The sequence below is a fragment of the Aquarana catesbeiana genome, linkage group LG07, assembly GCF_042186555.1.
Source record: "Aquarana catesbeiana isolate 2022-GZ linkage group LG07, ASM4218655v1, whole genome shotgun sequence".
Lineage (NCBI taxonomy): Eukaryota > Metazoa > Chordata > Amphibia > Anura > Ranidae > Aquarana > Aquarana catesbeiana.
The window spans coordinates 11,506,468-11,522,195 of record NC_133330.1 but is presented as its reverse complement, the minus strand read 5'-3'; the positions used below and the strand labels follow the sequence as shown (position 1 = coordinate 11,522,195).

General features: G+C 48.6%; 1 protein-coding gene across 1 annotated transcript; it reads left to right on the top strand.

Moving 5' to 3' along the window:
- The first annotated feature begins 949 nt into the window (after nucleotides 1–949).
- ABHD14A (abhydrolase domain containing 14A) lies at nucleotides 950–14,872 on the top strand. The gene is made up of 4 exons (XM_073591591.1): nucleotides 950–1,347; nucleotides 4,729–4,844; nucleotides 7,574–7,809; nucleotides 9,507–14,872. Exons 1-4 carry the CDS (start codon nucleotides 1,106–1,108, stop codon nucleotides 9,684–9,686), a joined length of 774 nt encoding a protein of 257 aa, XP_073447692.1. The 5' UTR covers nucleotides 950–1,105; the 3' UTR covers nucleotides 9,687–14,872.
- Nucleotides 14,873–15,728: the final 856 nt, after the last annotated feature.

The following is a 15,728-nucleotide window of genomic DNA, read 5'->3' as shown; positions in this document are numbered from 1 at the left end:
GGGATTTCCTTTCACTTCCTGTCTCAAAGCCAAAAGAGGAAGTGAGAGGAAATCTGGGAATCCAAGAACTCCAAAACTAGTTTCCTCATTGGGGAGATTTCCCTTACTTCCTGTCTCAAAGCCAAAAGAGGAAATGAGAGAAAATTCGGGAATCCAAGAATTTCTGTCCCCATTGGAGGAAATTTCCCTTCACTTCCTGTCTCAAAGCCAAAGGAGGAAATGAGAGAAAATCCAGGAATCCAAGAACTTGTGTCCCCATTGGGGAGATTTCCCTTCACTTCCCAATGGGGACACTAGTTCTGGAGTTCTGGGATTCCCAGATTTCCTCTCACTTCCTCTTTTGGCTTTGAGACAGGAAGTGAAGGGAACTCTTCTCAATGGGGACACAGATGGCCAAAAAAAATCTGTTGCGCGACAAGTCGCACCCCCCAGTCTTTTCAATGCAACCCGTCCAAATCGGTGCGCACTTAAAGTCTCAGCGGCTTTTTGAAAAGGCGCCTGCGCTTCTTTGGTGCGACTTTTCGAGGCAACTTTGATCCATAGACTGTAAAGTTAAATTTGTACGTGATGTTTCTTTTTTTTTTTTTTTTGTTTCTTTCTTTCTTTCTTTTTTTGTTTGTTTCTTTTTTTTGTTTCTTTATTTCTTTATTAATTTTTTAGTTTGTTTTGTTATCGTTTTCTTTGTACGTTTATAAAACTTCAACAAACAGATTGAAAGAGAACGTAAAATTAGATAAAAAAATGGCACCAAAAAGCCGGAATCAAAGTCGCTCGGGGGAACGGAGGGCGGAGCCTCAGGATTCCGTTTTCCTCCCACAGTTGCTACAAATGAAGAATTTAATGATTTAAAGGGACTCTGCGAGCCGCCTGTGTGGTTGGGCTGCGATGGAAGCGGCCATTGAGGATCTGTAGAAGGGAGGAGGGGGAGGGGGAAGAGACGTTGGCAGATGACGGAGGAGGGGTGGGGGAGGGGCGGAGGCAGACTGCAGCTGGGATCAGCCATCACATAAGACAGCAGCAGACGTCTCGCCGTGCGATTTTTTTTGGAGGGAGGGGGGATTTCGTGAGAAGGAATCGCAGTCTGCGCCCCCCACCCCCCGGAAGGATGGGATTGGGTCGGAACAAGGTGGCCGTCCTTCTTCTGGTTTTGTCCATCTCCGTCCTCCTCTACCTCCTTCTCCCCGTCGCCAAGCCGGACCTGGAGGAGCCCAAAGTGGAGAGTCCGCGCTCCGAGACGCAGGACAGCATGAACGTCACCGTCCGGACCGCCACCCTCTCCGGGGACTGGCCCACCTTCTACCGGGAGGCCGTGCCGCGGAGCGCCCTGGAGGGCGGCCCACCTGAGAGGTGAGAAGGACACCCCCCCACCATATGCTGGGCCAGGACAAGAGGGGGGGGGGGGGGTGGGCAGGAGGGGAGGCTGCCCTGGGCACAGTGGTTTATTGTAGAGATGTGGGCGCCCCCCCGGACCCAACCCTGAGAGAATAGGGGGGCAATTTGGCATTTTTGCCCTGATTGGCCTTGTCCCGGCACTGTCCATATGTTACACCTCGTGGGGGTGACGGGGCACATTCTGGTAATTTATAGACCCTACAAACTTGAGAGCCCCACCGATCGACCAGAAACGCCCAACGCCACCGGTGTCCTGTGCGGCCCCCCCCCCCCGACGCCACCTTTCACCGCTGAGGCTGCGGTCACACTTTAGCGCGACTGCGCTTAAAATTGTTCCATTTCGCACACAGTTAGGAAATGAGTGAAAGATTCCTTGCGTTGCCACTCCTTGGTAACGGCGTCCCAAAAAAAAAAAAAAAAAGACGCACATTTGTCGCTTGGGAGGGGGAAGCGCGGTTAAAAAAGCGTATGAGGTTCTTTGCCGCACGTAAGGCAGCCCATTGAAATCATTGACACTCCTTGTTAATGGCGTCCCAGATGCGGCAAAAAAAAGAAAACGCGCGTGTTTGTCGCTTGAAAAAAAAAAAAAAAAAACGTGAAAACGTGCGGTTAAAAAAACGCACAGAGGTACACGAGATTCTTTGCCACGCGTAAGGCAGCCCATTGACATCATTGGGCTGCGTTGCCACTCGTGTTTAATGGCGAACCAAATGCGGCAAAAACAAAAGAAAAGCGCCACATGTTTGTCGCGCGAACAAAAAAAAAAAAAAAAAAAAACCACGGCAAAAGGTGCGGTGAAAAAATAAATGCGTAAAGCTCGACAAAGGCATGAGCTACTTTGCCGCTTTGAAATCAATAGGATGCCCTATGCGTAGGGCGTGCGTTTTTTGCGCGCGTTTGCAAAGCGCAAAACGCGAACGCGGCCCGAGTGTCATTATTTTTTTTTTTTTCTCCAACCGCGAATATTATAGCACACTTTGTGTGACGCACAAAAGGTTCACGAGATTCTTTGGCACTCCTTGTTATTGACGCCCCCAAATGCGGCAAAAAAGACGCATATTAGTTGATTGAAAAAAAAAAAAATGGCAAAGCGCGTGGTTAAAAAAAAAAAAATAAGACGCACAAAGGTACATGAGCTACTTTACCGCATGTAAGGCATCCCTCTGAAATCAACAGAGTGCCCTATGCGAATGGCGTGCGTTTTTTTTTTTTTTTTTTTTTTTTTTTTTTTGTGCGCATCTGCAAAGCGCAAAACGTGAACGCGGCCCGAGTGTAAATTTTTTTTTTCCAACCGCGATCCGCGAATATTACGGCGCGTTTTGTGCGGCAGCTCATTGAAGTCATTGGGCTGCGTTGCCATTCATTTTTAATGGGGTCCCCAAATGCGGCAACAAAAAAAAAGGGCAAAATGTGCGGTTAAGAAATAAAACGGACATAGGTACAGGAGCTACTTTGCCGGGCGTAAGGCGATCCGTTGAAATCAATGGGCTGCCCTATGTGTAAGGCGGGAAAAAAAATGGGGCGTGCTTTTGCGTGCGTTTGCAAAACAGGAATGCAGCCAAGATGTAAATTCATTTCCAACTGTGAATATTACAATGTGTTATGTGTACCCTATTGGCAATGGGACAGGAAGTGAAGGGAAATCTCCCCAATGGGCACAGAACTTCTTGAATTCCCAGATTTCCTCTCACTTCTTCTATTGGCTTTGAGACCGGAAATGAAGGGAAATCTCCCCACTGGGGACACTAGTTCTTGGATTCTCAGATTTCCTCTCCCTTCCTCTTTTGGCTTTGAGACAGGAAGTGAAGGGAAATCTTCCCCAATGGGGACACTAGTTCTTGGATTCCCGGATTTCCTCTCACTTCCTCTTTTGGCTTTGAGAAAGGAAGTGAAGGGAAATCTTCCCCAATGGGGACACTAGTTCTTGGATTCCCGGATCTCCTCTCATTTCCTCTTTTGGCTTTGACACAGGAAATGGTGGGAAATCTCCCCAATGGGGACACAAGTTTTTGAATTCCAAGATTTCCTCTCACTTCCTCTTTACGCTTTGAGACAGGAAGTTCAGGGAAATCTCCCCGATGGGGACACTAGTTCTGGGATTCCCGGATTTCCTCTCACTTCCTCTTTTGGCTTTGAGACAGGAAATGAAGGGAAATCTCCTCAATGGGGACACAAGTTCTTGGATTCCTGGGTTTCCTCTCGCTTCCTCTTTTGGCTTTGACACAGGAAATGGTGGGAAATCTCCCCAATGGGGACACTAGACTTGGATTCACGGATTTCCTCTCACTTCCTCTTTTGGCTTTGAAACAGGAAGTGAAGGGAAATCTCCCCACTAGGCCAACAAAATAGGGGTCCTAACCCTTCACTCTATTCAAAATAAAAACAATTTGGCTTCATTTCTGCTTTAAATTTCCTCCGGTAGTTAAATTTCTGTTTGCAGAGCCCCGGACCTGGAATTTTTAAATGGGAAAAGACAAAACTTGCAGATTTTCCACTGCAGGTTACTCGGCAGATCATGTTACAAAGTCCTCCAAAGCAGCGATATTCCGGGGAGATATCACCCCGTACCCCTCGCTCTTTAACCCTTTCACTGCCAGGCGGATGTTCTTACCACTCAGCTGTCCTCAGTAAGGTGAAACCCTGTTGGCTGCCTTTGGTGCTCCGCCCCCCGGGAACATCATTTTTAACCCTTTAGGTGTAAATTTTAAACAACTTACAGACCCGTTGATTCGGATTATTAGAAATGTAATCACCCGATTGTTTTGTTCCGACCCCGCCATGGCGGATCGGAACATTATTATAATTATTATATATGTAATTATAAAGGCTGCAAAAAATAATGAGCGCCCCTCCCCCAACCCCTCCTCCTCCGGGCGCTGATGATGACACGTCTGCAGAGAATCTAAATATAGAAAAATGAATTAATAGAAAATCCTGCGAGGTCCAAAAATCGCAATCAGACGCACGAGAAAAATGTGCTGGGGGGGGGGGGGGGGGAGCGTTCATCTGTATTCTCCTCCACAGCCAATGAAATGTACAAACAAAAACTTCATTTTATCACATACTTTGTTTTAGACTAGTGATGTCATCACTGGGTCTCTGTGCTTCTCTATGTACAGCAGGCAGATCATGTAGTCCCCACCAGGGGGCGCACAGGACAGGGTGACAACACAAGAGACAATTGGGGGTCAGGGAGGAAGTGTTGTCACCCGATAACAGGAAGTGCCTGAATAATATAGAACACCCTCATCATTTGGGGAGTTCCTCTGTACTGCACTCTGTCTCTCCGGTGTCTCCGGTGTGTATAATGAACATTTCCTGTCTCCGGGGTCCCAGGTTCACCGTCCTTCTGTTACACGGCCAATCCTTCACCTCACAGACCTGGGAGAATCTGGGGACGCTGCAGATCCTATCAGAACACGGATATCGGGCGGTGGCCGTCGACTTGCCAGGTAATTGTAATTCCTATAGGCTGAAATTATCTCCTCCCGAACCTGACTAAAAAGGTGTGCAATGTTTATAAACAATGTTACTTTGTATCTCCCATCTGAACAATGGCATAGCGCGGGTTGTCAGCACTCGGGGCAAAGCAAATCATTTGTGCCCCCCAACCCATGAACTTTTACATACCCCCCCCAGAAACCCCCCACTCTGAACACACCCCCTTCCCCCCACCATCCCCCCACTCTGATCACACACCCCCACCATCCCCCCACTCTGATCACACCCCCCCCACCATCCCCCCACTCTGATCACACCCCCCCCCACCATCCCCCCACTCTGATCACACCCCCCCACCATCACTCCACTCTGATCACACCCCCAGACCCCCCCACTATCCCCCCCACTCTGATCACACCCCCAGATCCCCCCCCACTCTGAACACACCCCCTTCCCCCCCACCATCCCCCCCACTCTGATCACACCCCCAGATCCCCCCAATTCTGATCACACCCCCAGATCCCACCCAACTCTGATCACACCCCCAGATCCCCCCCCACTCTGATCACACCCCCAGATCCCCCACCATCCCCCCACTCTGATCACACCCCCCCACCATCCCCCCACTCTGATCACACCCCCTTCCCCCCCACCATCCCCCCACTCTGATCACACCCCCAGATCCCCTCCACCATCCCCCCACTCTGATCACTCCCCCCCCACCATCCCCCCACTCTGATCACCCCCCCAGATCCCCCCCACCATCCCCCCACTCTGATCACTCCCCCCCCACCATCCCCCCACTCTGATCACACCCCCAGATCCCCCCCACCATCCCCCCACTCTGATCACCCCCCCCACCATCCCCCCACTCTGATCACTTCCCCCCACCATCCCCTCACTCTGATCACCCCCCCACCATCCCCCCACTCTGATCACACCCCCCCACCATCCCCCCACTCTGATCACACCCCCTTCCCCCCCACCATCCCCCACCCTGATCACCCCCCCCCACCATCCCCCCACTCTGATCACACCCCCCACCATCCCCCCACTCTGATCACCCCCCCACCATCCCCCCACTCTGATCACACCCCCCACCATCCCCCCACTCTGATCACACACCCCCACCATCCCCCCACTCTGATCACCCCCCCACCATCCCCCCACTCTGATCACACCCCCCCACCATCCCCCCACTCTGATCACCCCCCCACCATCCCCCCACTCTGATCACACCCCCCCCACCATCCCCCCACTCTGATCACACCCCCCACCATCCCCCCACTCTGATCACACCCCCCACCATCCCCCCACTCTGATCACACCCCCCCACCATCCCCCCACTCTGATCACCCCCCCACCATCCCCCCACTCTGATCACCCCCCCCCACCATCCCCCCACTCTGATCACACCCCCCCACCATCCCCCCACTCTGATCACACCCCCCCACCATCCCCCCACTCTGATCACCCCCCCACCATCCCCCCACTCTGATCACACCCCCCCACCATCCCCCCACTCTGATCACCCCCCCACCATCCCCCCACTCTGATCACACCCCCCCACCATCCCCCCACTCTGATCACACCCCCAGATCCCCCCCACCATCCCCCCACTCTGATCACACCCCCCCCATCCTCTCCTATCACACACAATCCCCCCACGTTCCTGCAGCTCCAGGGACAGGAGGGTTAGTTTTGTCCCACACAGACAGGAGAATATCTCCAGCAGGATTTCTGGTGATGGTGGCAGCTTCAGCAACCAGCGGGGGGGCCTCCTCCACCCTGACCCCCCCTCTACCACTGGCACCCCCGACCCCCCCCCCCCCGCACAGCATGGCGCTCATTCCCTGCACACTCGGGATCAGGATCCGCCCTCCTCTGCATGTTTGGATCCGTTCTCCCTGATTTCTCAGTGACTGCAGCTAAATAGAAGGTAAACTAAAACCCCCGCACTGCGCCCACCCCCCCCCCCCCCCACCGGGCACAGCGTGGAGATTTTAGTTTACCTGCTGGTGTAGCTGGCCCTGTCTGCACCCCTCTAAATGTTGTGCCCAGGGCAACCGCACCGAATGCCTCCCCCCTTCCATGCTGCGCCACTGCATCTGAACAATGTTTATAAACAATGTTACTCTATCGCCTGTCTGAACAATGTTTATAAACAATGTTGTTTGTATGCCTCTTTCTCCCCTGAACAATGTGTATAAACAATGTTACTCTGTATGTTACTCAATGTTACTCTGTCTAAATAATGTTTATAAACCACGTTACTCTGTATCTCCTGTCTGAATATTGTTTATAAACAAAGTAACATTGTTTATAAACAATAATCAGACAGGAGATACAATGTTACTCTCTCTCTCCTGTCTGAATAATGTTTATAAACAATGTTACTTTGTATCTCTTTTTGTTTGTGAATCTGTTGCAAATGTTCTTACCTGTAGATCCTGCCAGTAATGGCACTTCCTGTTTACAGGAAGCGAAGCCACTACCTTACAATTAGCAGCAACGTTGTCAGCCTGTCATACAAGTGCGTTTATTTACATGTTATCATAGTAATGCACATCAGTCATATGTAGTCACACACCGCAATGGATCAATATAAAAGGACCTCAGAAGACTTTCTTGGAATCCGGTTTGCAGACAATCTCAGAATTCAGCTTTTTGTATGTTTTATGAAATCTTTCCCCCGGAGAGTGTCTGAGATCTGACGAGCACTGTGCGCGTCTCATTCCAGGATACGGCCAATCACTGCAGGCTCAGCCAATGTCATCGGAGAAAGGACGCACCGATTATCTGCTGCACATCATTGAGTCCCTGGGGGCCCGCCAGCCGGTCCTCATCAGTCCCTCCATGAGTGGTCTGTTCTCCTTACCCCTCCTCCTGCAGCACCCGGACCGCCTCCGAGGATTCGTCCCCATCGCCCCCGCCGGGACCAAAAGTTTCAAGCCGCAGCAATACCAACAGATCCAGGTAAGTGCATGCGGGGCGGAGGGTGGACCCAGCCCTGAGCTACAGATTATAAGTCTGGGGGTCAGATATAAAGCAGATTTAAAGGGTCAGTCCATCAATGATATTATAGGTGGAGTCTGGTGGGCTGAGTCAGCCCCAGCTTCTTGGGGAAACTTCTTGGGTACTTTATTAGTAAGATCTCCCCGTCATAATTCCCAAAACTCCCATCATTATAAGAGTTCTGATTCCTTCTGTTACATTATCTATAACAGGGGTCTCCAAACTGTGGCCCAGGGGCCAGATGTAACCCTTTGCTTGCTTTTGTCTGGCCCTTGGGGCATTAATCCCCACACTGTCAGCAAGGGGGCATAGTTCCTTCCATTGACACCAATGATGGGGCACTATTCCTCTCACTGACACCAATGGTGGGACACTATTCCTCCCACTGACACCAATGATGGGGCACTATTCCTCCCACTGACACCAATGATGGGGCACTATTCCTCCCACTGACACCAATGAGGGGGCACTATTCCTCCCACTGACACCAATGAGGGGGCACTATTCCTCCCACTGACACCAATGATGGGAAACTATTCCTCCCACTGACACCAATGATGGGGCACTATTCCTCCCACTGACACCAATGATGGGAAACTATTCCTCCCACTGTCACCAATGATGGGGCTCTATTCCTCCCACTGTCACCAATGATGGGGCTCTATTCCTCCCACTGTCACCAATGATGGGGCTCTATTCCTCCCACTGTCACCAATGATGGGGCTCTATTCCTCCCACTGTCACCAATGATGGGGCTCTATTCCTCCCACTGTCACCAATGATGGGGCTCTATTCCTCCCACTGTCACCAATGATGGGGCTCTATGCCTCCCACTGTCACCAATGATGGGGGAGGAAGAGTGCCCCATAATTGGTGTCAGTGGGAGGAATAGAGCCCCATCATTGGTGTTAGTAGAAAGAATAGTGCTCAGTTGTCAGGGGGAATAATGCCCCAAGGGTGGGATAAAAGGAAGCAAAGGGCTGCAGTTTGGAGACCACCGGTCTATATAGAAGAGTTGGAACCTTGGGTTCTGCTGAGGGAGGCACCCCTTTTTTGGGCTTATCTTGGGGGTGACCAGTCAGCTTTAGAAGCAGGCAAAAGCAATCAATACCATTGGGCTTAGGAGAATCCAAACATATCCCAGATAACATAAAGAAAGCTCAGGCTGGCTACAGCTTAGCTGCAAATACTAAATTTATACTAGGGACACTCCAGCTTAACCCGGGGACACAGCAGTAATAAAGAATTATCCCATCAGGAGTGTTGGGAACCTCTTATAATGGGCACAGCAGGTGTGGGGAGGAACTTTCCACAAATTTTCTGCACTAGATTTAATTCTTATATCATCAGCTCCATCTAGTGGCCAAAATGCAGTATATTTTCTCATTGAGGTATTTCAGAAAACTATACTGCATTTTGGCCACTAGATGGCACTGAGGATCATAGGCTTTAACTTATTACAGAATATATGGGAAATATTTGCTCAGCCTTCACAAATGCGCGCTACATTGGTTCAAACCTTTAGTCGCTCTTTCATTGATTAGCTGGTTTGTTCACGTGTTCTTCTGTTTAGTAGTGAATACACCTGTTATTTACAGCGTACGTTACATATATTATAAACAATAATAACTAAATATTTCCCTCTGTATCCCACTCAGGTTCCCACCCTCATCGTCTATGGCACGCTGGACACCAATCTGGGCAGCCAATCCCTGGAGAGCCTGCAGAACCTACCCAACCACACCCTCAGCCCGCTGAAGGGGGCGGGGCATGCCTGTTATATGGACAGACCGGAAGAATTTCACTCCTCCCTGCTAATTTTTCTCAGCAAACTTTAACCTCGCTCCGCAGGGGGGGGGGGCGTCACCCTGACAGGAGGAGTGCGATCTGCACAACGCTTGTGACTGGAGGGAGTGCGGAGAATTGCTGCACTGGGTGTTCGGTGGCGGGGAGATGATTGTGATTTTCTTACTATTAGATATAAGGAAAGGGCTGATTGGCTCCTCCGAGAAAGACGGCCAAGGCTGCACGTGTGTGAGAGACCCCGACGGGGGCCGCCAACCCAAAATTGTGGTTTTTGGGCCACTGTCCATTAACCAAACACAGAGGGGGGGTCACGGTGTTTATGGGCACATCAACATAATGAGCCGGACTGCTCCTGGCAATAATATGGTTTTGAGTTTTAGTAATGGTACTTCTCTTCTTCTCTTCTAGTAATGGTGACTGACACATAAGTATGGAGGGTGACGGGCAATGCTTGGGCACGTTAGTTTTACACTGTTAGGAGCTGTGATATATGTGGGGGCCACTTCATTATAGGTGAGAAATGTGGGGGCCCCTGAGATGTATGGGGACCCCTCCACTATATTTGACATACATGGGCACCCTACCACTATATATATATATATATATATATATATATATATATATATATATATATATATATATATGGACCTCTCCACTATATGTGAGATATAAGGAGACCCCTCTACTATATTTAACACATATTGGAACCCCTCCACTATATGTGAGATGCGTAGAAACCCCTCCAATATATTTGACATATACAGGGGCCCCTCAGCTATATGTGAGATACGTGCGGACCACTCCACTTTCATCATCTCTTTCAACATCTCACGTTTGTTGGAGCGGTTCCTATATATGTCAAATATAGTAGAGAGGTCCCCATACATCTAAAATATAGTGGTAGGGTCTCTCTCCATACATCTCACATTTAGCAGAGGGGTCCCCATGGATGTCAAGTATAGTGTATGGGTCCTCATATGTCAAATAAAGTGTAGAGATCCCCATACATCTCACATATAATGGTGGGGTCCCCATACATCTCACATATAATGGTGGGGTCCCCATATATGTTGATTATAGTAGAAGGGTCTCAATATATCTCACATGTAGTGGAGGGGTTCCCAGGCATCTCACATATAGTAGAGGGGTCCCCATATATGTGAGATACCTTGGGACCCCTCCACTATATGTTAGATGTATGGAGACCTCTACACTATATTTGACATCCATGGGGGCCCTTCTGCTATATGTGAGATGTATGGAGAGAGACCCTACCACTATACTTTAGATGTATGGGGGCCTCTACACTATATTTGACATATATGGGGACCCCTCCTCTATATGTGGGATGTATGGAGACCTTTACACTATATGATTGATATATGGGGGGTTCTTAACTATATTTGACATATATGGGGACCCCTCTACTATAGTTGACTTGCATGGGGACCCCTCCACTATATGTGAGATGTATGGAGACCTCTACATTATATTTGACACATATGGGGACCCCATCACTATATGGGTGGCAGGCAAATGTTTCATTGTTATCGGCTATATGTGAGATACATGCGGACCCCTCTACTGTATGTGAAACAGCTGGAGACCCTTCTACTATAATCAACATATATGGGGACCCCTCCACTATGTGTGAGATGTATACACTTTATTTTAGATGTATGGGACCCTCTCCACTATATTTGACATATATGGGAACCCCTCCACTATATGTGAGATTTATCAGGACCCCTCCACTATATGTGAGATGTATCGGGACCCCTCCACTATATGTGAGATGTATCGGGACCCCTCCACTATATGTGAGATGTATCGGGACCCCTCCACTATATGTGAGATGTATTGGGTATCCCTAGGCATGTACTGGCCATCGGCACTACCGGGAGTTTCCCGGTGGACCGATGGCTCAGTGGGCCGGTTTCACTGACAGCCAGTGGCATCGCTAGGGGGGGGGGACTTTTGGGGCTATATCCCCGAATCTGAGGCCCATAGCCCGACCAGGAGTCCCCAACCACAGGGTCCTGGCCCACTACCAGGCCATGGGCTCTCTGCAGCCGTGCGGTGGGCAGCATGGGAGAGTGGGCAGGCAGCTCTCACTGCCTGCCCTCTCTCTGGTGACCCGAATGTAAGGGGGGGGCTCTCTGGGGACCCGGATGTAAGGGGGAGGCTCTCTGGGGACACGGATGTAAGGCGGAGGCTCTCTGGGGACCCGGATGTAAGAGGAGCTCTCTGGGGACCCTGATGTGAGGGGAAGGCTATATGGGGACCCTGATGTAAGGGGGGGCTCTCTGGGGACTTTTTTGCGCAATTGCGTACATTTTTTATACTGTTTTTGTGCGTATTTGCAAAATTAAAGTGGGCCGGTCTAGATGAAGTCCAGGGCCAAATTTTTGTCCCAGTCCAGCCCTGGGTATCCCTCTTCTATATTTGACATATTTAGGGACTCAATCCTCTATATGTGAGATATATGGAGGCCCCTCCACTATATGTTAGATATATGGGGGCTTCTACACTATATTTAACATCTTTGGGGATCCCTCTACTATATTTGACATGCATGGGGACCCCTTCTCTATATGTGAGATGTATGGAGACCTCTACACTATATTTGGCATATATGGGGACCCTTCTACTATATGGGTGGCAGGCAAATGTTTCATTGTTATCAGATGTAAATAGGATAAATCATTGTACGTTGCCGGTAAGTCTTGGCAGAGTACAGCAGATAACAGAGAGCACTTTATCCTTATAGCGCTGAGGTCGGGGGTTCACTACCCCTTGGGGATGCTAATGCTTGGACTGTTCTTTTTGTGTTTATATGATTAATCTTCGGTGTTTAGTTTCTCTCCCCAACCCAAAAACGTCTTGCAAGACTAACTAGCCTCTGCCTATGGTGACCCAAGACTGATGTCCAGCTCAGAAGAAGCCGGGCAATCTGTTTCCATATCATGTCAAGAAGGTATAAGCTGCAATAGTTAGAAGTGCTTGATAGGATCTGACATGGAGAAGTATCGTCTCTCCGTGTAACGCGATGACGTCACATGTAATGATTTTGATGGACCTACATTAACAGAGACGGTTTACTTCAGCTGATGTACATCTGCACAGACATTAGGAGAAATATCTACTGGGGGTTCAATTATACAAACTCCAGACAATCCAACACTGGAATCCACGGACACTGATTTTTTTTTTTTTTTTGTTTAATTATGTAGGTAAAAAGATTTTGGAAATAATTGGGATGTATCATAGAACGTTCCTCTTTTTTTTTAATGGCTTCTTCTATATTACCACTATTGTAATATCTGTAGCTCTGGACCAATGAGAATGAGGACTGGTTCTGGTGTAAATCCCAAGAAATGCGTTCTTTTTGAAGGAGGTAAGCCTGAGATGAAAGTATGGTGTGGGTGGAGCTGGTTCTGGTCCTAGCCTCTGGGATCACATTGGAGGAATCAGAAGACTAACCAAATCTTGCATATGTGGTTAGGTGCGTCTGGTGACAATGGTCATCTCACTTGGAAATACATTTGCGATATTTATTACACAAGAATGCGTTTCGTGGAATAGGCCCCACTTCTTCAGGGCTTAAAAATGGTTTGTGGAAGGATCACAGTTTAAAAAGCCTAAATTTAATTTGAACCTTACTTAAAAACATATCCCTACAGCTATATCACTTACCTGAAATGGAGTATGTCTCTTATGCATGCTGAGCAGGCAGTTGGATCCTGGAGAAATTGTCACTGCAGGGATGCCCCGTCATCTTCCTGTCTTCTGAGCTTCTGGCGCTGCAATGGTTAACAGCTTTGGGTATTCCAGCCAGGGCTGGGACAAGGGGTGGGCAGTAGGGACGGCTGCCCTGGGCGCAATGGTTTACTGTAGGGATGGGGGACTTTCCTTCTGCTACAAGGCTGAAAGGAGTAGTGATAACAGCATCACTACTCATGTCAGCCCTGACATGAGTTCTGTACTGCTGTTCTTGCCCGATGATCTAAAAAATTTTACCATTGCAGATCTAGAAGTACAAAGCCAGGAAGATGACGGAGCATCCCTGCAGTGAAGATTTCCCAAAGATCCAGAAGTTTAGAAAGAGGAAGATGACGGGGCATCCCTGAACAGAAGATTTCTCTGAGATCCAGAAGTTTAGAAAGAGGACGTTGACGGGGCATCCCAGAACAGAAGATTTCTCCAGGATCCAGAAGTTTAGAGAGAGGAAGATGACGGGCATCCCTGAATAGAAGATATCTCCAGGAACCAGAAATTTAGAAACAGGAAGATGACGGGGCATCCCTAAACAGAAGATTTCTCTGAGATCCAGACATTTAGAAAGAGAAAGTTGATGGGGCATCGCTGAACAGGAGATATCTCCAGAAGTTTAGAAATAGGAAGATGACTGGGCATCCCTGAACAGAAGATATCTCCTGGATCCAGAAGTTTAGAAAGAGGAAGATGACGGGGCATCCCTGAACAGAAGATATCTCCAGAGGTTTAGAAATAGGAAGATGACGGGGCATCCCTAAATAGAAGATATCTCTGAGATTCAGACATTTAGAAATAGGAAGATGACGGGGCATCCCTAAATAGAAGATATCTCTGAGATTCAGACATTTAGAAATAGGAAGATGACGGGGCATCCCTAAATAGAGGATATCTCTGAGATCCAGACATTTAGAAATAGGAAGATGACGGGGCATCCCTGAACAGAAGATATCTCCTGGATCCAGAAGTTTAGAAAGAGGAAGATGACGGGGCATCCCTGAACAGAATATTTCTTCAGGATCCAGCTGCCTTCACAACATACATAAGAAACATACTTCATTACAGAAAGTGATATGACCATAGCTGTAGGCATTTTTTTTTTTTAGTTTTAAGGCTAAAATATGGTTTAAAAATGTCAGCATTGCCCGACCACAGGAAGTGTTCAGATTCAGTCGGCTGCCCTCACTGTGGTCAGGTTAGGCTGACATTAATCCAGGCTTTAAAAGTAAATATCTTTGTGATTTTTTTTCTAAAACCTTAAATAAGCAGAAAGAAATTCAATCACAAATTTTAACCCTACGTATCATTTCTAGTAAAAAAAAAACTGCCTGGACATCAGCTTTATCGGGACATACAGCATGTGCAATCCAAGCAAAGCGTGGCAATGTGATATTTTTATTTTATGATGTCAGAATGTGATCTAATAAATACAAATTGGTTACAATGTATCATTATTTCTTCTGACACACATATAATAAGTACACATGTATTATTATTACTTCTGATACACATATAACAAGTACACATGTATCATTACTACTTCTGACACACATATAACAGACAGGGCCACTGATTAGGCAGCACAGCTAGCCCCCCTGTATAGGGCCTGGGCCCCATCCGTTTCAAATGGGGGGCCCATGTAGTACCCGCTGAGGAGGAGGGCCAGCTGTACTGTCTTATTGTAGACACCGATCCTCTTCCACCTCCCCCTGCTGCGTTGCCGCCCCCGGCTTCTCCTCTTCTTTCCCCCTCTGGCTGCACTGCAGGGGAGTGGTTCTAGCACATGTGCCCCCTTTCCTTCTGCTGTCTGCCCCCCCCCCCCCATCTGCCCCTTGCTCCTCGGCTGCCCTCCCTTTCTCTCCCGTCAGAAGCTGCTGTGGGCACACAGGGGGATGTTTCAATATGGAGAGCGGGGGAAGGGGCCAGTAAACATGTCATTTACTGGCCCCTTCCTTTCCTAAATGAACACTGTGAGCGATCAGTACCAATCACTCCTATGTCTATTCATCACTGAAGCATAATCAACTGTTTACTATGCTTGAGTTTGTGAATGAGCAGGAAGCCTTGGAGCGCTTCCTATATTAATTCATCTGTATAGTTGAGGCTACAGAGAAAGGGACTGAGAAATCTGTGTCCTCACTTCGGACGGGGGGAAGGGGGTTATGTCAGGTAAGTTGTATGGGGCCCCATGATTTCTAACAGCAGCCCTGATAACAGGTATACATGGCACTGCTGGAACTGAACCATTTTCTTTGTCCTGCATGAGCAAAGTACAGATTTACTGTGTTCTGTAATAGCTG